The 25,502-nt window shown below is 40.6% G+C and overlaps 1 protein-coding gene across 1 annotated transcript in view; it reads right to left on the bottom strand.

Annotated features, from left to right (window-relative positions):
- LOC106093246 (glucose transporter type 1) overlaps window positions 1-25,502 on the bottom strand; it is a 308,325-nt gene that overhangs the window by 167,748 nt on the left and 115,075 nt on the right. The window contains exons 4-5 of the mRNA XM_059368524.1: window positions 9,811-9,972; window positions 3,617-3,730 (exon numbers count right to left, since the gene is read on the bottom strand). Coding sequence (XP_059224507.1) covers window positions 3,617-3,730; window positions 9,811-9,955 — 259 coding nt within the window. The 5' untranslated portion in view covers window positions 9,956-9,972. The remainder of the gene's footprint in view (window positions 1-3,616; window positions 3,731-9,810; window positions 9,973-25,502) is intronic.

The raw sequence follows: 25,502 nt of genomic DNA, 5'->3' as shown, positions 1-25,502 counted from the left end.
CAAGACGGTGTCACATGCCACCAATGCATCCAGAAAAAGTCACAGTTTGATGCGGTTTAAGAGCCGGTGGCATCATTGGACCGAACTTCTTCAAAGATGATGCGAATCGTAATGTAACTGCGAATGGTGAGCGCTACAGTGAGATGATAACCAACTTTTTTTTTCCAAAAATGCAAGAGCTTGACTTGCATGACATGTGGTTTCAACAAGACGGTGTCACATGCCACCAATGCATCCAGAAAAAGTCACAGTTTGATGCGGTTTAAGGGCTGAGGCATCATTGGACCGAACTTTTTCAAAGAGGATGCGAATCCTAACGTTACTGTGAATGGTGAGCGCTAGAGTGAGTTGATAACCAACTTTTTTTTTCAAAAATTGCAAGAGCTTGACTTGCATGACATGTGGTTTCAACAAGACGGTGTCACATGCCACCTATGCATCCAGAAAAACTCACAGTTTGATGCGGTTTATGGGCTGGTGGCATCAATGGGCCATACTTCTTCAAAGACATTATAGGCTGGTGGCATCATTGGACCGTACATCTTCAAAGATGATGCGACTCGTAAAGTAATTGTGAATGGTGAGCCCTAAAGTGAGTTGGTATATTACTTTTTTTTTGCCCAAAATGTAAGAGCTTGACTTGCATGACATGTGGTTTCAACAAGACGGTGCCACATGCCACACAGCATGCATAACAATGGACTTATTGAGAGACGAGTTCGGTGAACATTTTATTTCACGTTCGGGACCTATCAATTGGCCGCCTAGGTCGTGCGATTTCACGCCTCTGGACTATTTTTTATGTTAAAGCTCATTTCCATAAAGACAACCCCGCTTCTAAAAGAGTATGCCAAAATTGGACTAAGCGGATGGACGATTTGCGTGCTAAGTTCGTCCGGAACGAATCTAGGGAACCCACCACCATGGATTCTGCTTAAAATTTATCAAAACTTTACTTAGTTGAAGGACATAATTGAATTCTACATACCAAACTTCTGTCAAACCAGCAACATTAAAGCTTCTAGGAACCAAGCCAGGATAATCAAGAGAACGGTTCATATGGGAGCTATATCAGGTTATAGACCGATTTGAACCGTGCTTGGCACATTTGTTGGAAGTCATAGCAAAATTGGACAAAAATTGCGGCTACCAGGGGCACAAAATGTCAAACCGGGAGATTGGATTACATGGGAGCTATATCAGCTTAAAGACCGATTTGGAGAGTTCTAGGCACAGTTGCTGGAAGTCATAACAGAACACCGCGTGTACAATTTCAGGCAAAACAGACAAAATTTCTGCCTTCCCAAGGCTTAATAATTCAAATCGGGAGATCGGTTTATACGGGAGCTATATCAGGTTATAGACCTATTTGTATCGTACTTGGCACAGTTGTTGGAAGTCATAAGAGAACATTAAGTGCAAAATTGGAAGAAAATTGTGGCTTCCAGGGGCACAAAAAGTCAAATCGGGAGATCGGTTTATATGGCAGCTATATCAGGTTATGGACTGATTTAGACCATACATGGCACAGTTGTTGGAAGTCATACCAAAACGACATATGTAAACTTTCAACCAAATCGGATAAGAATTGCGACCCCTAGAGGCTGAAAAAGTCAAGACTCAAGATTGTTTTACATGACAGCTATATCAGGTTAGGGACCGATTTGAAACACACTCAACCACACACACAGTTGTGGAAAATCATAATAAAACACCTCATGCTGAATCGGATAAGAAATGCGCCCTCTAGTGACGTAAGAAGTCAAGATGAAAGATTGGTTTATATGGCAGCTATATCAAAACATGGACCGATATGAGCCATTTACAATCCCAACCGACCTACACTAATAAGAAGTATTAGTGCAAAATTTCAAGCGGCTGGCTTTACTCCTTCGAAAGTTAGCGTGCTTTCGACAGACAGACGGACGGACGGACATGGCTAGATCGACATGACATGTCCATTCGTCTGTCCGTCTGTCTGTTGAACTCACGCTGCAGTCTTTAAAAATGGAGAAATTGAGCTGAAATTTTGCACAGATTCTTTTTTGTCCATACGCAGGTTTAGTTCGAAGATGGGCTATGTCGGACTATATCTTGATATAGCCCCCATATAGATCGATCCGCTGATTTAAGGTTCTGGGCCCATAAAAATCCGCGCTTTGTTGTCCCATTTCGTCCAAATTTGGGACAGTGAGTTGTGTTAGGCCCTTCGATATCCCTCATCAATTTGGCCCGGATCGGTTCAGATTAGGATATAGCTGCCATATAGACCGATCTCTTGATTTAAGGTTTTGGGCCCATAAAAGGCGCACTTATCGTCCGATTTTGTCGAAATTTGGGACAGTGAGTTGTGTTAGGCCCTTTGGTATCCCTCATCAATTTGGCCCGAATCGGTTCAGATTTGCATATAGCTGCCATATAGACCGATCTCTCGACTTTAGGATTTGGGCCCATAAAAGACGCACTTATTGTCCGATTTTGCCGAAATTTGGTACAGTGAGTTGTGTTAGGCCCTTCGATATTCCTCATCAATTTGGCCTGGATCGGTTCAAACTTGCATATAGCTGCCATATAGACCGATCTCTCGATTTAAGGTATTGGATGCATAAAAGACGCATTTATTGTCCGATTTCGCCGAAATTTGGGACAGAGAGTTGTGTTAAGCTTTTCGGTATCCATCTTCAATTTGGCCCCGATCGGTTCAGATTTGGATATAGCTGCCATATAGACCGATCTCTCGATTTAAGTTATGGGGCCCATAAAAGGCCCATTTATTGTTCGATTTCTCCGAAATTTGGGAGAGTGAGTTCTGTTAGGCCCTCCGGTATCCCCCACCAATTTGGCCCGGATCGGTTCAGATTTGTATATAGCTGCCATATAGACCGATCTTTCGATTTAAGGTTTTGGGCCTATAAAAGACGCATTTATTGTCCGATTTCGCCGAAATTTGGGGCAGTGAGTTTTGGTAGGCCCTCCCGTGTCCCTCATCAATTTGGCCCGGATCGGTTCAAATTTGGATATAGCTGCCGTATAGACCGATCTCTCGATTTAATGTCTTGGGCGCATGGATGGCGCATTTATTGTCCGATTTCGCTGAAATTTGGACAGTAAGTTATGTTCCTTCTATTTGGCCCTAATCGGTTCAGATTTGGATATAGCTGTCACATAGACCGAACCGTATGTTGATATAGGTGCAATGGGTGTATAAATTATACATTTTCACCGGCTTATGACGAACGGTGATTTACATATATACCCGAGTCGGTGGGTATCCAAAGTTCGGCTCGGTCTATATAAATATGCATTTATTTCCTGATTTTCAGTTTGAAGTCCCCAGCGGGACAGCCACTTTCTCATGTCCTTTACAAAGTGTATGGATTTTGGTCGAATTATACATTTAAAATTTAAGCAAATTTTCATTGCGAAAACATGGCTTGCTTACCCAATCTGGTATAGGATATCGAAAGGTCGGCTTTGCAGGAGTTTAGCACAACCTTAATTGGTTTTGGTGTTGCGATAGGTTTTGAAGATCTTATGTTTTGTAAACTAGCATCATCAGTTCATTTAGCCAAGTAGGGTGTTTCTATAGAAGTTTCAAAATTTTGCATTCACTTACCTTCTGGTCTCAGTCGTACTGGAGGCGAGGTCAACTTAAGTGCTGTTGTAGAAGGCGGAGTCTTGCGTCGACCACCAAATACATAGTCATATGAATCTTCACTCAAATTGGACACTAACACACATAGAGAAATTGACAATGTGACAATTGTTTTGGAAAATTCAAAAACATAGTTGGAGTGCAGCACAAAAACACAATTCAAAAACGGAAAAATGTTTAACAAAAATTGAGAAAAAAAAAATTATACAAAATATATGACTGATTTTGACATATGCAAAAAATAAAATCTAGTACATAAAGTAAAGCGCGAAGAAATAAAAAACAATAAAAAACACAAATATTATAATATGTTGGAAGCAAGGACGAACAAACGAATGAGAGAGCTGGTCCATATGCAGGTCTATTCGTTTGAACGTTCAATTTGTGGTTGATTTTCTTTTGAATGTTTGTTATCATGTCCTGGTAGTTGGTTGGGTTTTTAAGGATGATCGGTTGAATACTCACTCTACAGCGTAATTATTACAAAAGTATTTTTTTCGTTTTTGTTTTGTTAAAAGTATTTTTTAGCATAAAAATTTTATACAATTTTTTTGTTGTTTTGTTAGTTGGTTTTTTGTACGTATTTTTTTTTTATTTATTTTTTTTTCAGAATGAAGAGAATTCACAAGGTTTTGAAAAAAATAACAAAACGGAAGAAGAAAAAGGAAGTAGATGTAGTTGTTGTTTTTGTTTTTTCATTTAAAACTTTGTAAGCATTTTTGTTATAGGAATTGAAAAGTTTGTTTTGTTGTAAATATTTTTTGTTTTTTTTTTCTGGTGAACATCAACATCAACATTAAGAGTTAAGAGAGAGAAAGAGTTTGAAAGGAGAGCAGAGCAGAGCAGTAGAAAAAAAATAGAACATAATTTCAAAAAGTAAGAAAGTAACGTAAAAAATTACATGAATTCCAATGCCAGTGATTACTTTGGGCGGGGTGGTGGGTTTTTTGTTTTTTTGGCTAGGAGCAGGGATGCAACTTTTTTCATTTTTTCGTTTTCTAGCTGGTGAAAATACATTTTAGCAAACTTTTCTCCAAGCAGACAATAAAACTAAGCAGTTGCATTTCAAATTTCACAATACCATGAGCATTTTCATATTTTCTAAAGGACCTTAGGGGGATAGATGTTGGTTCTTTTTTTTATTTAGAAAAAAAGTTAATATTTTCTCTCAACTGGTCTTTTTTTACTAAAAGCAACTTTTGATTTGAAAAAAAAGAGAAGCAGGGTAATATACAAAAAATTTACACAAATACTTGCACTTCAAACTCAAAAAATAAAAAAAAAAACTATAATTAAACACACACTCACAACCACAAACGGAAGATAGATTAAGGCAAAATATACAATAAAACTTTCCAGCACTCTGCATTGAGACTTACTCATGAGTCCCTATTAATGAAATTTTGTATGAATTGGGGTAGAGCTTCATGATGATGGTGATTTTCAACATTTAGAATTTAAAAACGTGCCTTTTTTGCTGCCAAAACGTCAATAAAATGTAAATGATTGCAGTAAGAATGTAGAATGGTCTCTTCACAAAAATGCTATACAAAAATAAATTGCCCAATAACGAAGGGTGTGACTTAGGGCATAGGGTAACAGCTGGTGTTTCGTTAGTGTGTGTGTTTGTTTTTGTATGTGATTTTGGGATTTTGCTGCAGCAGCTATTTGTCTATAAGTGTATGGGTGGTTGTTGTGTGTGTGGGTGTAAGAGGCACATTTAGAAAAGGAAATAGGATTTGTAGTTTGGGTGTATCAAATAAATGAATCGGTATTTATAAATAACTTTTAAAGAAATATTCGACCGAAGTTCGGGCGGGCCGAATCTTATATACCCTCCACCATGGATCGCATTGGAGCGAAATGAAGCTCGATTCGGACAATATCGGGAGATCGGTTTATATGGGAGCTGTATCAAGCTATAGATCGATTCAGACCATATTGCTCACGTATGTTGAAAGTCATGAGAGAAGCCGTTTAACAAAATTTCTGCCAATTCTGATAAGAATTGCGCCCTCTAGAGGCTCAAAAATCAAGATCCAAAATCGGTTTATATGGCAGCTATAACAGGTTATGTACCGATTTGCGCAATACTTAGCACAATAGTTGGAAGTGATAATAAAACACCTCACTCAAAATTTCAGCCAAATCGGATGAGATCTGCGCCCTCTAGAGGCTCAAGAAGTCAAGACCCAAGATCGGTTTATATGGCAGGTATATCAGGTGATATAACGATTTGCGCCATACTTAGCACAGTTGTTGGAAGTGATACCGAAACACCTCATGCAAAATTACAGCCAAATCGGATGAGAATTGCGCCCTCTAGCGGCTCAAGAAGTCAAGACCCCAGAAAGGTTTATATGACAGCTATATCAGGTAATAAACCGATTTGAACCAAACTTAGCACAGTTGTTGGAAGTGATACCGAAGTACCTCATGCAAAATTACAGCCAAATCGGATGAGAATTGCGCCATCTAGAGGCTCAAGAAGTCAAGACCCCAGATCGGTTGATATGGCAGCTATATCAGGCTATGAACCGACTTAAACCATACTTAGAACAGTTGTTGGAAGTGATATCGAAATACCTCATGCAAAATTACAGCCAAATCGGATGAGAATTGCGCCCTCTAGAGGCTCAAAAAGTCAAGACATAATATCGGTATATATGGCAGCTATATCACAATATGAACCGATTTGACCCATTTACAATCCCAAACGACCTACACGAACAGAAAGTGTTTCTGCAAAATTTCAAGCGCCTAGCTTTACTCCTTTGAAAGTTAGCGTGCTTTCGACAGACAGACGGACGGACAGACAGACAGACATGGCTAGACCGACTAAAAATGTCATGACGATCAAGATAACCTATACTACATGGGTTCTTAGGCGCATATTTCAAGGTGTTACAAACAGAATGACGAAATTAGTATACCCTCATTCTATGGTGGAGGGTATAAAAAGTCACAGTTCGATACGGTTTATGGACTGGTGGCATCATTAGACCGTTCTTCTTCAAATTTACAAACTTAGCGCATGAACATTCCACTAAGGAACCGGGGTAAACCTCTCACATCTCAACGAGTGCAGTCCGATTCAAGTTTTAAGCTCAGTGATAAAGGGACTCCTTTTTATAGCCGAATGCGAACGGCATGCCACAGTGCGACACCTTTTTGGAGAGAAGTTTTACATGGCATAGTACCTCACAAATGTTGTCAGCATTAGGAGGGGGAAAACCACCACTGAAAATTTTTTTCTGATGGTCTTGCCAGAAATCGAATGCAGGCGTTCAGCGCCATAGGTGGACATGCTAACCTCTGCGCTACGGTGAGCGCTACCGTGAGATTATATCCAACATGCCATACAGCACGCATAACAATGGACATGTTGAGAGGCGAGTTCGGTGAACATTTTATTTCACGTTCGGAACCGGTCAATTGGCCACCTAGATCGTGCGATTTAACGCCTTTGGGGGCCTTGTGGAGCTATGTTAAGCTCATGTCTATACAGACAAGCCCGCTTCAATTGAAGCATCGGAAGACACCATAGAAACATTTATTCGTGAGTTGCCGGCCAAAATGTTGGAAGGAGTATGCCAAGATTGGACTAAGCGGATGGATCATTTGGGGCGCAGTCACGGCCGACATTTGTATGAAATAATCTTCAAACATTGAATTATATGGACCGTACTATCGATTCAAATAAAAATTTAATGCATTTTTCTCGTAAAAATCACCCTTGGCTTGTTGTGCGCTCTAAATACTTAAGGTAACATCGGAAAAGAAAATTTTGGTCAGGAATTCTATGCCACTTACAAAATCCCTAATTGTTTCCCATATTACACCCGGAAGTTGGTTCATATCCGATATTGTGTCCCCACCAAAGTGCCAGTGTCCATTGGAAGCGAAAACGGGACAATGACATAGGTAATGCTCCAATGTCTCATCATCTTCTCCACATGTCCCACACATGCTATCAGTTGCCGCACCCGTTTCTGCAGAAGTGCTATCATACTCAGAAAGCTATACTGACCTAATTCTTACTTCCTTTCAGTAATAGCCTCACCTTTTCACATCCCGGATCTCCTTATAGGATTTTCGTCTATGCTACTGACCGTATCCCTGTGGCACATGTGTTACATGCGCTTTTGTCGCCCACGCTCTTAACTCGAACTGCATCGACCCGAAAGACTTCGGGTTAACCAAGCTTATTGCAGTCCTCTGGCCTTCACAGCCAAATTGTCTGTTCTTTGATTCCCCCTTACTTCGCTATGGCCTGGCACCTAAACAATGCGGATCGTGCAAAACGTCCAGGTGTTTTGGAGAATGGAAAATTCTCTCTAAATCCAAAGTGACAGAAACCATCGTGGGGCTCGTCGTTTGAGTCTGTCAAGTGTTCATTCTCATAAGACAAATGCAAATTGCACATTTTGCCCATGAACATTCCATTAAGGAACAGGGGCAAACTTCTCACATATCAATGAGTGCAGTCCAATTCAAGTGTGAGCTCAATGATAAGGGGCCTCCATTTTATAGCCGAATCCGAACGGCGTGCCGCAGTGCGACACCTTTTTGGAGAGAAGTTTTACATGGCATAGTACCTCACAAATGTTGCCAGCATTAGGAGGGGAAAACCAGCGCTGAAAATTTATTTCTGATGGTCTCGCCAGAAATCGAGTCCGAACGGCGTGCCGCAGTGCGACACCTTTTTGGGGAGAAGTTTTACATGGCATAGTACCTCACAAATGTTGCCAGCATTAGGAGGGGAAAACCACCGCTGAAAATTTATTTCTGATGGTCTCGCCAGAAATCGAGTCCGAACGGCGTGCCGCAGTGCGACACCTTTTTGGAGAGAAGTTTTACATGGCATAGTACCTCACAAATGTTGCCAGATTTAGGAAATTTTTTCTGATGGTCTCGCCAAGATTCGAACCCAGGCGTTCAGCGTCATAGACGGACAAGCTAACCTCTGCGCTACGATGGCCTCCGTCCCCCCCCCCCAATAACTGAGACTAAAACTTGAATCAAGTAACATTGATTGCTATGAGAGAAGTATATCCGCTGTTCTTTAATGCGAAATTTTGCAAAATTTGCTGCCTAAACAAAAAACTTCGCCTAATTCATTGATATTTAAGTTGAGATCGAACTTTTTAATCAAATATTTCAGTAAACCATTTCCAATTTGTGGAAATGGGTCTAGTTTAGTTAGTTCTTTAGAACAAAAACCGAAATCTTTACATATATGGGTTGCCCAACAAGTAATTGCGGATTTTTCATATAGTCGGCGTTGACAAATTTTTTCACAGCTTGTGACTCTGTAATTGCATTCTTTCTTCTGTCAGTTATCAGTTGTTACTTTTAGCTTGATTTAGAAGAAAAGTGTTAAATATTTGATTAAAGTTCATTCGAAGTTTTATTAAACATGCATTTACTCTCTTTTAAAAAATCCGCAATTACTTTTTGGGCAACCCAATAGGATAGAATAAAAATTATGGAGTGTAGGTAGTTACATTGATAAATCTTTTCTGTGGATATATAATGTGAATGCAACGATCAATTCCAGAAACATTTTGTACAATATGTATATAAATGTCTAACGATGAACAATCCAAAAATCAAAAAACCAACAGTGAACAATACACCAGAACCTATACTAAAAAAAAAAAACATTAACAAAAGATTTCATATTTCATAAAAATTGAGTTTCAATTTTTTTGGGTGTTTTTACCCCCACTCCACTAAGTTTTGCCATATCTTGTGTTAACGCATTATTTTAGTACTGATTGAATATGCATTTTAAAGCTTTCTAAGAAATTCTCCCTATGAGAAAAAATCATACGAAAATACATGCCAAAAAGAATCTACAACAAAATTTTGTTTTACTACATATTTACAATACTACATAAAGTTTAAGGAAATTCTTAAAGTAAATTTCCATTTTTCCTAAGAACTTCATGATACATTTGCAACTGCTGCAAAAAAGAAGAACAAAGTTATGTAAACGCAACAACTCAAATGGGTTTTTTGTTTTTTACTAAGCATGCCATAGCAAAACCAAAAAAAAAATAAATAAAAAAAAAACCGAAATCAAACAAAAAGAGCCTACAGCAAGAGCATGAGAACAAAACAATGGAAAAATGTTTTAAAGCATTGCCCACCTGGAAATACCGTTAATGGTTGTAAGACTTGTGTTGAACGCAATGGCGGTAACAGCGGTGGCAATTGTCCAAAGGGATCTTGATCGTTCGATATGGAAGACGATGTGGGTGGCGAGATCATCGATATATCAACGCTATGCGCCATTTCATTATTGCGGCCAGCTAGAGGGTGTGGTTGTAAAAATTTTAACAGAAAACCAAAAAAAGCCAAAAATGAGGAGTTGTTAAGGAAGAGAATAGAGAAAATGTGTAGTTTTGATTAATTTTTATTGAAACATTTGTTATTTTCTAACTAACAACAAGTAAAAAGGCGTTAAGTTCGGCCGGGTCGAACTTTGGATACCCACCACCTCGGGTATATATGTAAACCACCTTCCACCAAAATCCGGAGAAAACTGCATACCCTATGTCCCATAGCAGTTATATCGAAATATGTTCCGATTTGGACCATATACTAATAAGTTCAAATCATTGTTCAATTGTGTATAAAAAAAATATATTGGTCTTTTTAGTAGCTATATCTAAAAATAAACCGATCTGAACCATATACGACACAGATGCCGAAAAGCCTAACCTAAGTCACTGTGTCAAATTTCAGCGAAATCAGATTATAAATGCGCCTTTTATGGGGCCAAGACTTTAAATCGAGAGATCGGTCTACATGGCAGCTATATCCAAATCTGCACCGATTTGGCCCTAGTTGCAGACAAATGTCGAAGAGTCTAATACAACGCACTGTCCCAAAGATCAGCGAAATCGGACAATAAATGCGCATTTTATGCATCCAATACCTTAAATCGGAGGATCGGTATATATGGCAGCTATATCCAAATCTGGACCGATCTGAGCCAAATTGACGAAAAATGTCGAAGGACCTAACACAACTCACTGTCCCAAATTTCAGTAAAATCGGATAATAAATGTGGGTTTTAGGGGCCTAAGACCCTAAATCGAAGGATCGGTATATATGGCAGCTATATCCAAATCTGGACCGATCTGAGCCAAATTGACGAAGGATGTCGAAGGGCCTAACACAACTCACTGTCCCAAATTTCAGTAAAATCGCATAATAAATGTGGCTTTTATGGGCTTAAGAGTCTAAATCGGAGGATCGGTCTATATGGCAGCTATGTCCAAACCTGGACCGATTTGACCTAAATTAATGAAGGATGACCAAGGGTCTAACACAAGTCACTGTCTTAAATTTCAGCAAAATCGGATAATAACTGTGGTTTTTAGGGGCCTAAGACCCTAAATCGGTGGATTGGTATATATGGCAGCTATATCCAAACCTGGACCGATTTGAGCCAAATTGACGAAGGATGTCGAAGGGCCTAACACAACTCACTGTCCCAAATTTCAGTAAAATCGCATAATAAATGTGGCTTTTATGGGCTTAAGAGCCTAAATCGGAGGATCGGTCTATATGGCAGCTATGTCCAAACCTGGACCGATTTGACCTAAATTAATGAAGGATGACCAAGGGTCTAACACAAGTCACTGTCTTAAATTTCAGCAAAATCGGATAATAAATGTGGTTTTTAGGGGCCTAAGAACCTAAATCGGAGGATCGGTATATATGGCAGCTATATCCAAATCTGGACCGATCTGAGCCAAATTGACGAAGGATGTCGAAGGGCCTAACACAACTCACTGTCCCAAATTTCAGTAAAATCGCATAATAAATGTGGCTTTTATGGGCTTAAGAGCCTAAATCGGAGGATCGGTCTATATGGCAGCTATGTCCAAACCTGGACCGATTTGACCTAAATTAATGAAGGATGACCAAGGGTCTAACACAAGTCACTGTCTTAAATTTCAGCAAAATCGGATAATAAATGTGGTTTTTAGGGGCCTAAGACCCTAAATCGGAGGATCGGTATATATGGCAGCTATATCCAAATCTGGACCGATCTGAGCCAAATTGACGAAGGATGTCGAAGGGCCTAACACAACTCACTGTCCCAAATTTCAGTAAAATCGCATAATAAATGTGGCTTTTATGGGCTTAAGAGCCTAAATCGGAGGATCGGTCTATATGGCAGCTATGTCCAAACCTGGACCGATTTGACCTAAATTAATGAAGGATGACCAAGGGTCTAACACAAGTCACTGTCTTAAATTTCAGCAAAATCGGATAATAAATGTGGTTTTTAGGGGCCTAAGACCCTAAATCGGAGGATCGGTATATATGGCAGCTATATCCAAATCTGGACCGATCTGAGCCAAATTGACGAAGGATGTCGAAGGGCCTAACACAACTCACTGTCCCAAATTTCAGTAAAATCGCATAATAAATGTGGCTTTTATGGGCTTAAGAGCCTAAATCGGAGGATCGGTCTATATGGCAGCTATGTCCAAACCTGGACCGATTTGACCTAAATTAATGAAGGATGACCAAGGGTCTAACACAAGTCACTGTCTTAAATTTCAGCAAAATCGGATAATAAATGTGGTTTTTAGGGGCCTAAGACCCTAAATCGGAGGATCGGTATATATGGCAGCTATATCCAAATCTGGACCGATCTGAGCCAAATTGACGAAGGATGTCGAAGGGCCTAACACAACTCACTGTCCCAAATTTCAGTAAAATCGCATAATAAATGTGGCTTTTATGGGCTTAAGAGCCTAAATCGGAGGATCGGTCTATATGGCAGCTATGTCCAAACCTGGACCGATTTGACCTAAATTAATGAAGGATGACCAAGGGTCTAACACAAGTCACTGTCTTAAATTTCAGCAAAATCGGATAATAAATGTGGTTTTTAGGGGCCTAAGACCCTAAATCGGAGGATCGGTATATATGGCAGCTATATCCAAATCTGGACCGATCTGAGCCAAATTGACGAAGGATGTCGAAGGGCCTAACACAACTCACTGTCCCAAATTTCAGTAAAATCGCATAATAAATGTGGCTTTTATGGGCTTAAGAGCCTAAATCGGAGGATCGGTCTATATGGCAGCTATGTCCAAACCTGGACCGATTTGACCTAAATTAATGAAGGATGACCAAGGGCCTAACACAACTCACTGTCTTAAATTTCAGCAAAATCGGATAATAAATGTGGCTTTTAGGGGCCTAAGACCTTAAATCGGCCGATCGGTCTATATGGGGGCTATGTCAAGATATAGTCCGATATAGCCCATCTTCGAACTTAACCTGCTTATAGACAAAAAAAAAGAACCTGTGCAAAATTGCAGCTCAATATCTCTATTTTCTGAAGACTGTAGCGTGATTTCAACAGACATGCGGACAGACGGACGGACATGTCTAGATCGTCTTATATTTTTACGCTGATCAAGAATATATATACTTTATAGGGTCGGAAATGGATATTTCGATGTGTTGCAAACGGAATGACACCACCCCATCCTTCGATGGTGGGTATAAAAAGAAATTGATTAGCACAGCCATTGTGGCGTATACGCACTATGGAGAAAATGTTTTGTTATGTATACGCACCGGTGTACCAAGGAGCCTATTGAGGAAATCAATTGTTTCGCTTTAATTGATTTTATTAACAACTAGCTGAACCGGGCCCGCTCCGCTGCGGCTTCTTTTACTTTATATGGAACAAAATTATCCTTTGAATATTTATTTTCGACAATTCAAGAGCTTTTAGAGAATATCATGCTACGAAAATAGTAAATGTATATCGCTTGACTAACACTAGAACAATATGAATGTCTTTATCTGCCTACCATAGGATCTTCATTGGTCTGTGAATTCGCACGACAGTTTTAGAAACATTTAAGGTTGGATGTTGGATGTACTCCACTCTTAAAGACTTCTCATGGGGATTTTGGCAGTGGGTCCCATATTGCCATGATCGGTAAATACGTTTGTTCGATTTAGGAGTGTTTTCAGGAGTGAGGTGGTCCCCCAGACGCTTGGCACTGAAAAAACTATCAGCATCGTGCTCTTCTCTCAAATGCCATTTATTTAAACCCCATAATGCCATTGATTTCAGGTGAGTTAATAGGATGAGGAGTCCCCCAAACACTTGGCCCCAACGATTGGTTATCCAAATCGTTTGCTAATCCCAATGCCTTTCATTTGAGCCACATATTGGCATGGTCGGTAAATGTTTACCCTTTGCGGGGTGTTTTGGGGAAGGGGTGATGCCTTAAATAAATGGACCTACATTTGGATATCAGATTCGTATTCTAATCCCAAATTCCTTTACTTGAGCCCGATATTGCGATGATCAGCAAATAATTGCTGTTTGTGGGGTATTTTGGGAAAGGGGTAGACCACCAGAAAATTTTTCGCTAAAGTGGGTATCAGTTCTTGCTCTACCCCCTTACACCTTTCATTAAGACCCCACATTCACATGGTTGGTAAATATGACCGACTTTGGAGTGTTTTGGAGAGTGGGGAGGTCCCTCAAACACTAAGCCCTGAAAATATATCAGCCACGTGCTATGTTCTGTATATCATTTCTTTGAAGCCCATATTTCCATTGGCCTTTAAATAGGATATCAAATTCGTTTTCTAATCTCAAATACCATTCATTTAAACCCCTTATTACAAAAGTCAGCAAATATATCCAGTTTGGGGTATGGGCTCTAAAAACTATGAATATCGAGCTCCACTGTCTTAAAGACCCAAATTGTATTGGTAAGCAAATACCAATAATAAAAATTCATGCTAGATGGCAGAACGAGTCTAGGTGTTTCTTAGTTTGCAGCTGCCCGAAACATAACACTGTCCGAAAATATGCGTTCTTATTCACGTTGTCAAAGGCGAATATCGACAGTAGACAGTATTATTCGCCTTCGACACATTCAAACGACAATAGAAAAAATTGTGGTAAATAAAAAATGATAAAAAACTACGTTCCATACTCTTTCGACAAACGGGCGCGAAGTTAGGGTAGGTTAGGTTAAGTTGAAAGGAGACTGCGGATATTAATCCACCTCATGCCACAATGGACATACACTTAAGCCAGTAATCGGCTTGGTGTGTGTGCTCTAAATACTAAACAATCTTGGGAACCCACCACCATGGATTCTGCGAAAATCAAAGCTTCTAAGAACCGAACAAGGATGATCCAGAGATTATCAGGTTATAGACTGATTTGGAACGTATTTGGCACAGCTGTAAGAAGTCATAACAGAACACCGCTTGCAAAATTTCAGCCAAATCGGACAGAGTTGTTGGAAGTCATAACGGAACACTGCATGCAAAATTGCAGTCAAATCGGACAAAAATTGCGGCTCAAGAAGTCAAATCGGAAGATCGGTTTATATGGGAGCTATATCAGGTTATAAACCAATTCCGACCGTACTAAGCATAGTTGTTGGAAGTCATAATGGAACACTCCTGCAAAATTTTAGCCAAATCGGACAAAAATTGCGGCTTATTAGGGCTCAAGAAATTAAATCGGTAGATCGGTTTATATGGGAGCTATATCAGGTTATAGACCGATTCGGACCGTACTAAGCAGAGTTGTTGGAAGTCATAATGGAACACTTCTTGCAAAATTTCAGCCAAATTTGACAAAAAATTGGGGCTTGTTAGGGCTCAAGAAGTCAAATCTGGAGATCGGTTTATATGGGAGCTATATCAGGTTATAGACCAATTTGAAGCGTACTTAGTACAGTTGTTGGAAGTCTTAACAGAACACCGCATGCAAAATTTCAGCCAATTTAGACTAAAATTGCGGCTTGTAAGGGCTCAAGATATTAAATCGGTAGATCGGTTTATATGGGAGCTATATCAGGTTAAAGACCGATTAGAATCGTACTTGGCACAGTTATTGGAGGTCTTAACAGACCGCATGCAAAATTTCAGCCTTAGACTAAAATTGCGCCTTGTAAGGGCTCAAGAAGTCAAATCGGAAGAAAGGTTTATATGGGAGTTGTATCAGGTTATAGACCGATTAGAATCATACTTGGCACAGTTATTGGAAATCGTAACAGAACACTATGTGCAAAATGTCAGCCAAATTGGACTAAAATGACGGCTTCCAGGGGCTCAAGAAGTAAAATTGGGAGATTTGACCTCTTGAGCCCCCAACGACCTTCTTGAGCCACCAACGACCTTCTTGAACCCCCCACCAACGACCAATATTTTAGCCAAATCGGAAGAAATTGTGGCTTCCATGGGCTCCAGAAGTCAAATAGGGAGATTTGGCTTCTTGAACCCCCAAACGACCTCAATTAAGAATCTGTGCAAAATTTCAAGCGGCTAGCTTTTCGCTTTCGACTGCTTTTGACAGACGGACGGACGGACATGCCCAGATTGATTCAGAACGTTGAGACGATCAAGAATATATACTTTATGGGGTTTTAGACGAATATTCGAGGTGTTGCAAACAGAATGATCGTGATAACGACCCTCACTCATGCATCGTTGCTTGTGCGCAAATTTGAGGCTAAAAATAACATTGATCCACTATATTCCCTTGACAAATTGGGTAAGAATTCTTTCATAGAGGCACTCAAGAAGTCAAATGTGAAGATCGGTCTTTGCTTATGTATACGCATGGACCTTTAAATACCCAACTTTTGATTAGAAATCTTCAAGCTACTAAACAATTCTAATCCAATTTTATAAAGTCATTTGGTTAGGACTCATCATGACAATTGTGGTCGAACAAAACCCTAATAGAGTCCCGATAAATTCATTGCAAAAAGGTGTCGTTCTGCGACACACTCTTCGGACTCGGCCCTAACTAGGTCCCTTATCATCCCTTAGCTTAAACTTGAATTAGAGAGCACTCCTTGATATGAGAGACGTTCGTAAGCATATCTGCTTTGTATACTCGACACCGGAAGCGAAAAAAGGACTCTTAAGGAGGGCTAAGCAGCTACAGCAGGGGTGTCCCCTATGAATGTAGTGGAATGCGTTGGCAAAAGGAAATTAGGAATTGGAGGGGGAGAAGAATGTAGTGTTTATCCACATTTGTCTTAAATCTCTGGATGTCAAAGTGGGTGGGAAAAACATTAGCCAGATTCGGGCGAAATAACAATTCTGGCCAATCAATTACAAACGGGTATGGGTATGGGTCTTGTATACCTGACAAACATTCTCACATCAGAAATAAGAAGACGAATATCGGACGAACACACACCATGAAAGTGCCGATAGAACAGCGACTAACTACCCACATTGCGACGATGATGAAGGGAGGCAATAGAGTTGGATACCCCACTGCCCCCAATCAACGCCATCGCTCGCCTCTGTACAGTAGCTCCATGAATGATTTTGAAGCTCCAGCCCATACATGTGAGTTGTACTCCATTTTCGGCCTTATAAAACTGGTGTAGATGTTAAGAAGATCAGACGGAGTGAAGTTATACTTACACCGTTTGGGAAAGCCTAGACACTTGAATACTTCTTTGGAGACTTCAAATACATGTTTAGTCCAACGGACATCACTTTGTATTTTCATGCCCAGAACATCAAGAGCTTCTGATTGCTCAACATCTACACCGTTGATAGACAAAGATGATCCGATGGGACAGCGAATCGTTTGTGTGACAACAAGCAGCACTGGGTCTTGCGTGCATAAAAATCTACTCGATTCATTCGACCCCACTCAGAAATGGCCAGCAAATCCTGGCAGTGTATTAACCATAACCCGCCTCTTGTCCTCAATCTCTCGAAGACTCGGCCTATGATCGAATGAGTACGAATGGCAGAGATTACTGTCATCCGCAAATGAGTAGATCGGATTCGATGTCTGACCCAACATCTCTGCGATCTCTGAGAAAGCTCGAAATAAATCGAACGAAGCCATTACCGACATCAAATGCGACAAGCTTTGATAGTAGTGCAGCGTGCCAGACCCTATCAAATGCCTTGGAGATATCCAGAGCCTCTCACCAAACTGGTGGATTGAGCGACTCCAACGGTCCAACAGAAGTGGCATGAGGTCGCCCGTAGAGCGATTTCTGCAGAACCTATACTTTTGATCGTTAAGAAGGCCATTAGACTCTAAATACCTCACAAGAAGATTTTTAAACATGCTCTCCATTACCTTGGAGAGAGAGAGGAGAATATCGCAATTGGCCGATAATTCGCAGGGTTGTTTGCCTCACCTTGCCTCCCACACGATGGGCAAGGTTGAATAGGTTGCATAATGCACCTATTCAACGCAAGACAAGTGTTGATATGCCATCCGGGCCTGGGATTTATCTACATCCAGATTTTCAAGAACCCTTTTAACTCCACGAGGTCGAAAACATATTTGAGGCATAACGCCAGATGCATTTTCGATTGAGGGCAGTGATTGATTGCTATTCGGCAGGGTAGAGTTCACTGCAAATATATCAGCCAACAGGTTAGCCTTATCAACCAGGTCAGTGAACGTTTGATCGCCCTTAACAAGAGTTGGAATAGATGAAGAACTACCCTTTACCCTTTTCACGAATGACCAAAAATGCTTGAGTAGAAGCAAAAACCTTAGACGCAGACGCTGTTCGTAAAGACATTTTTCGCGCATAAGCACATTGGCACACAAAGAACTTGCCTGATTACGCATCAGTTCAGTATTGACATTTTTATCCAAGCGCCAGTTCCTGAATGCCACCTCTTTCGATCTGACAGCATCTCTGCATGTCTGGTCAAACCAACTTTTGTCGCTTTCAGCAGTAGCATTTATATCGTCATCGATAAAACATGGTTTCCAATCAAAATGCGGAAAAATCCATTGAGCTCTACCCAAAGTGCTGTTTTCGTATAAAAATATTCACCGCTTCGGGACTGAGGAGGAAGCAGTACGAAGAACAGAATAGGAAAAAGCTGTTGAAACAATGCAGTGATCGGAGTTACCAAAAGGTGCAAGAATAGTAACTTCATACATTTCTGGGTCAAAGCCGTTCATGGAAGCCTCCCTTTCTGAGTTTGGACCTGCATATATCCGAAGTGCAGTATATGTGATCCAATCCCGAATTTAACCCAAAGGGAGCTAAATTCAGAATCCTGTGAGTCCAGGTGTTGTCGTCTTTGGAACATTACATCATTACGCACATATACCGCGAGGCCTCTGTTCGGAATAAAAAGAGACAGAATGTGGTACTCAGAGGGAAGTGAAAATCCTGTGGATAAGAATCCTCACGCACCTGAGTTCACAAAGAGCTAGAATCTTAGGACGGTGAAAAGGAATATGTGCATGCACTGCAAAGAATTTCCTCCCCCTCCCCCCACTCTCGTATATTGGCCGAATGTATTTTAAAATCACCCATCATTTAGACAACCAGAAGAAAAAAGAGAACAAAAGAAAACACAAATATTTTGGTCAATTGCACAAGTTCCTTCTTTCGCCCAAGGACTAATGCTATTGTATCAGATTTAGGTATAGCTCCTAAATTAGGGTATTATTGGGTTGCCCAAAAAGTAATTGCGGATTTTTCATATAGTAGGCGTTGACAAATTTTTTCACAGCTTGTGACTCTGTAATTGCATTCTTTCTTCTGTCAGTTATCAGCTGTTACTTTTAGCTTGCTTTAGAAAAAAAGTGTAAAAAAAGTATATTTGATTAAAGTTCATTCTAAGTTTTATTAAAAATGCATATACGTTCTTTTAAAAAATCCGCAATTACTTTTTGGGCAACCAATATATAGTCAGCTCCGCCCGACTTTTGTCTTTCTTTACCGGTTTGGTGAAATATTTAATAATTTGCCAATGTTTCTTTGTAATTTTAAGAATTTTATTTATCTATCTTAATATCGATCAGAACATACCACACGAATTTTTTGAGCAACATAACACAAAATGCAAAAAACCCAGCCACTTTGATTCCCTTTTGCGCCTTTGGTTACTAATACAAATTTGGTTGCCGCTCTATCTATCGTTGTTTGCGGAAGAGCTCAAACTCGTTTTTACACGCCAAAGTATATGTGTGTGTGTTGGTGTTTTTTTTTTTTGTATAGTTTATGCGTACGTGCACAGATACAAGTTCATGCTCACCAGCATGTGTGTTTTTCTTACTGTGAGTGAAAAACCAGCACACATGTGTGAACGCAACGAATCAAGCATCACGGTCTTTAACCTTTTTGGTTAACACGATAACATCACACAGACGCATAATGCACACCAGTGTATACTCGCATATCCTCATTCACGAAAATGAAAAAAAAAACACAAGGAAAAACCAAAACAAAAAACACCGCATCAGCATTGAGTTTGACTTCCTAGGTTATGCGACATCCTATTCATAAGCACAAGCTTTCACACACACACACACACACACAAACGCAGGGCATAGAATCGCACTTTTATACTGGGTGTTGACAATTCGTTGGGTTTTTGTGTGTTGGTGTGCGAATGCTTATGTTTGTATGTATGTATGTGTTAAGTGCAAATATTAGCTTTTATCCTTGCTGCCTAACTTGGGGTTTTTCTCTGTTTTGACTGCTCAGCAGCATGCGGCATGCGGCGTGCGACGTGCAATGTTCGGGCCTGGCGTTTTCAATGTTTGCCTGCATAAATGAATGAATAATAAAATGTTGCCGACGAACTTATGGCAAGGACCCCGGCATGTTGCCATGCTTGTTCATCATCCATACAGGACATGATGATGACGACGACGACGACGACGATGATGTTGATGAGCCTCACCAGCGGCTGAGTTTAAATAGCAGCTTTTGTCGTTGCTCTATCTTGGCACATTGGCCTGGTTATCATTGCAGTGACTTTGTTTGTTTGTTTGCTTTTTTTGTTTCTCCGCTCTTCAGCACTTTTTTTTCGAGCTGAGTAGATGAGCTGTGTGAGTGTCCTCGTGTTTGGCTAGTTTCCTTCCGCATTTGCATTGCACTGTGGTGCAATGGTTCAATCTGTTCAAATAGATCTGAGAGCATAACTTCTGTAGGCGACATGGTTTAATTGACATCAAAACAAAAACTAGGGGAATGGGATTTATTGCCTTTTCTTTTGCTAGTGCAAGCAAGTAGGGGCTACAAAGACTGGCCAAATAAAAGTATCATAAAGAAATGAAAGAAATTATGGCTTGAGAACAGATGTTATTTACAGTTTATGCAATGAATTCAAACAAAAACACGGGAGGAAAGCCAAAAGTTAGGAGGAGCCGGAAAAATAATGACCTATACCTCCAGCAGCATGGTCTATCGTTACTATCCATAGATTGCGGATAGTGGAAACTATCATAGACATAAGGAGTACCTGCAAGTGCAATCGCGGGCGATCAGCTATTTCGAGATAGGAGTCTGAATAAGGGGCGCGGGTGACAACGACCATTACCTATGATAGTCGAAATGACAAGGCGAGTTATTGGTGTCTTTAAAGAACCAATCGCTGTTCTCAGTGCCTCTTGATGAGCTCAGGGCGGCTGGAAGACAAGAGGTTCGCGCCATCAAAGGATACATATGCAATCCCATAAAACCCACATGGAATTGGGGCTCTGAGCCATTAGACCGCACTCATAGAAATTTCAATTACTCTGAGTGAACGAAGATATAAAAAAAGAACTCCTCTTAAGCAGAGGACCCCAGCAAACCTTTTAAGGGCCATGAGTGGCGTATCTGCATCTGAAATGTCCGTATAAGCCTTGGCAGATATATTGGAGGAGTACAAGGCAGATTTTACCGCTCTACAGGAAGTGTGATGGACCGGCAATGGCGTTACAAGAACGGTAACGAACTATAGCTGCCATAACACGAGGCATGAGTTTGGCTGCAGATTTGTGGTTAGTCGGAGAATAAAATACATTGTCTCCAGGTTTACTTCGTTGAATGAGAGATTAACCAAAATCCGCTTTCAAGCCAACATCAGCCATATTTGTGCCCATGCCCAGGAGGCCACCTTAGGGCAGAGGTTAGCATGTCCACCACCTATGGCGCTGAACGTCTGGTTGAATGAGAGACTAGTCACAATCCGCTTTCTAGGCACAATCGAAATTCTTCAACATCAGCCATACTTGTGCCCATGCCCGGGAGGCCACCTTAGCACAGAGGTTAGCTATGGCGCTGAAAGTCTGGGTTCGAATACTGGAATGCTATCGCCTTAATGCTGGCGACATTTGTGAGGTATTGTATAAAAACTTCTCCCCAAAGAGGTGTAGCACAGCAGCACGACGTTCGGACTATCTTCTATTATATGAAATTATTGCGCTTTGATTGTTTAATTGTTAGTTTGTTTTCTATCCTGTATAGACCCAAAAACGGCTGAACCGTTTTGCATGACATTTTCACAGATGGTAGAGTTATATATCCGAAGGGGGGGGACGGACCCCCCCCCTAACCCTAATTTTCAAAAACGCCAGATCTCGAAGATGCGAAATTTTGTATGCCACCGTATGATACCCCAAAAACACGAAATTGGTATAACATTTTTGGGTAAAATAAAAGGGGGGGGGGGAGATGGTGGAACGCCCCATTCCAAAACCCACTCTTACGGACATGTTTACCGATTGGGATAATATGGGTATCAAATGAAAGGTATTGAAGAGTAGAAAACGAATTTGGTATACAAATTTCACCCGAAGTATTCGGGGGGGTTCCCTACCCCCAAATAAACCACCCAAGAGGACTCATTCACCGCTTTCAGCAATATGGGTATCAAACGAAAGGTATTTAAAAGTAGAGCTCAAATCTGAAATAAAAATGTATTCGTTTGTATTTGAGAGGCCCCCACCTACCCCCCAAAACCCCCCTCGGGGCATATTTACCAATTGGGACAATATGGATATCAAATGAAAGGTATTTAAAAGTAGAGTAAGAATCTGATATGAAAATGTATTCCTTGGTATCTGAGGCACCTCCTCACCCCTCAAAAACCCCCCACCACCTTGCAGGGCTTATTAACCAATTGGGACCATATGGATATCAAATGACAGGTCTTTGGAAGTAGAGTACACATTTGTTATAAAAATTTGGTCCAAGTTGTCTAGGGGGCCTCCTCCCCAACCCCAAAACCCCTTAAACGGACAAGAATGCGCAACGTCACAAAATGGGTATCAAAGGAAAGGTCTTTGGGAGTTGACTTCGAATCTGGTATACATATTTGGGATAGAGTCTGGGACCGGCCCACCCACTAAATACCCTTCAATAGGACGAGTAGTTCGAGCGGGAAAACATGTGCATTAAAAGAAAGGTCTATGTCAGTAGAGTTCGAATTTTATGTCGATATTACGATTCAACAATCTAGATCACATCCAGCCGTCCTGCTATGTCATGTAGGACGACCGAGAACAGTTTGTACTCAAATGAAAGGATGTGTGAGAGGGCAATCCCCCTCCCCCCATCTTACCCAAAAAAAAGGAATTAGAGATAATATATGAAGGGCGATGAGAATAGAATAGGACAGCAATAATAGGTCTTTGGTAACAGAGTACACTGTTTTCCCCTTAAACTGGGAAAGACACACAAGGACCTACGGATCTATAAAAATATGGTATCCCACATCCAGCCGTCCTGCTATTCAACAGGACATGTATATCGCGACAATAAAGACTCAAATAAATTGTCTTTTGGGTATTAGCGTCGGGGGGAGCGACACTCAACTGCCAATAAAAACAACACCAAACTGTCATGTTAGATGACCGAGAACAGTTTGTACTAAAGTGCAAGGAAGTGTGAGAGGGCAATCCCCCTCCCCTTATCTTGCCCAAACAAAAAGGAATTAAAGATAATATGTGAAGGCCGGTCAGAATAGAAAAGTACAGCAATTAAAGGTCTTGGGTAGTAGAGTCCACTGTTTCTCCTTAAACTGGGAAAGACACAGGAGGACCTACGGATCTCTTAAAATATGGTATCCCAAGTGGTAGCTTTCAAATATGATTTTGAATGTAGAAAATCGAAACAAAAAAAAATTAATTAGTGTGCATCTGAACGAGACCCCTGGGCATCTTGATCGCCACCTTCAAAATGCTTGACATTATAGGGCTAAACAAAATCCGCCCACTAAATTCCCTTCAAACCGGCCATGTTTGCCTACTATGGCAATAAGTTGCTCAAATAATAGGTATTTGATAGGAGAAAACGAATTTGATATCCAAGTTTGAGGCCAAGTGTTCGGGGTCGTTTCACCCCATAAACTCCCCCTAAACCAATGACTATTGGGACTCAAATAAAAGAAATTTGACATAAGAGCACAATGCTGATATTTTTTCAGGGCTAAGTGCATGGGTGGCCGCCCCACCCTACTTACCCCTCAAATTGGAAATATTTGTGGATTATGCCAAAAAGGGACACAAATCTGGTATCTGTTTTATGGCCAAGTGTTTCAGGGATGCCCCACCTCATAAACTCCCCCTAAACCACACATATATACCGACTATAGCAATATGTAACTTAAATGTGGTTTTTGGGAGTAGAGTATGTATCTGATATCCACTTTCTGGGCAATGGGTTTGGCAACTCTTATCCACCACCAAAAAACCAAGAGTATGAAGTAGATCTAACATCCAAACTTTAATGGGCGGACCCTCCCCTTACCCTATTTTCAAAAATGTCAGATCACGGAGTTGGGTGGGGCAATTTAAGCGAAATTTAGTTTGTTTATAGTAACTCAAGGACAGAAATTTGATATCCTTATTTAGGGTGGGATATCTAGGGGGGCTGGGCCACCTCCAAAACCCGCCAAATGGTAATTTAAACCTATCATGACAATATGGGGCTCAAATGAATGGTAGTTGAGACTAGATCACGAATCTGATATATGGGCGTCACCCTGACCCTCAAAAATACCCCCTTACCGGATATATTTACCGACCACAGCAATATAAGGCTCAAATGAATGGCATTTGGTATTAGAGCACGAAAATGATTGATTATTGGGGCGAAACATCTGAAAGGCCGTACCAGCATCCCCAAACAGGACTTATTTCCTGACCGTACCGTAGAGCACAAAAATGATATCATTGGGGAGAAACATCTAAAAGGCCGTACCAGTACCCCCAAAACAGTACTTTTTTCCTGGCCGTACCAATATAGGGCTCAGATAAAATGAGAAAGAGAGAGAAAGAAGGCGCAGCGGAGCGGGCCCTGTCTAGCTGGTATAAGATAAAAAGAAGGTCCTTTACCATGGAGCTTAAACTTGAATCGTATAGCACTCATTGATATGTGAGAAGTTTGCCCCAGTTCCCTAGTGGAATGTTCATGGGCAAAATTTCAATTTTTATTTCATGAACCAAGAGCTATATGAGCATAGTTACACGAATTAAAATAAAGGGTGATTTTTTTGAGGTTAGGATTTTCATGCATTAGTATTTGACAGATCACGTGGGATTTCAGACATGGTGTCAAAGAGAAAGATGCTCAGTATGCTTTGACATTTCATCATGAATAGACTTACTAACGAGCAACGCTTGCAAATCATTGAATTTTATTACCAAAATCAGTGTTCGGTTCGAAATGTGTTCAAATTTTGACAAATTTTGTTCAGCGATGAGGCTCATTTCTGGTTGAATGGCTACGTAAATAAGCAAAATTGCCGCATTTGGAGTGAAGAGCAACCAGAAGCCGTTCAAGAACTGCCCATGCATCCCGAAAAATGCACTGTTTGGTGTGGTTTGTACGCTGGTGGAATCATTGGACCGTATTTTTTCAAAGATGCTGTTGGACGCAACGTTACGGTGAATGAACACATTTCGAACCGAACACTGATTTTGGTAATAAAATTCAATGATTTGCAAGCGTTGCTCGTTAGTAAGTCTATTCATGATGAAATGTCAAAGCATACTGAGCATCTTTCTCTTTCGCGGACAATAAATTGACTAGACAAT

Source organism: Stomoxys calcitrans, chromosome 1 (assembly GCF_963082655.1).
Source record: "Stomoxys calcitrans chromosome 1, idStoCalc2.1, whole genome shotgun sequence".
In the NCBI taxonomy this organism is placed as follows: domain Eukaryota; kingdom Metazoa; phylum Arthropoda; class Insecta; order Diptera; family Muscidae; genus Stomoxys; species Stomoxys calcitrans.
Note: the sequence above shows the minus strand (reverse complement) of the source record. Positions and strands in the feature narration are given on the sequence as shown.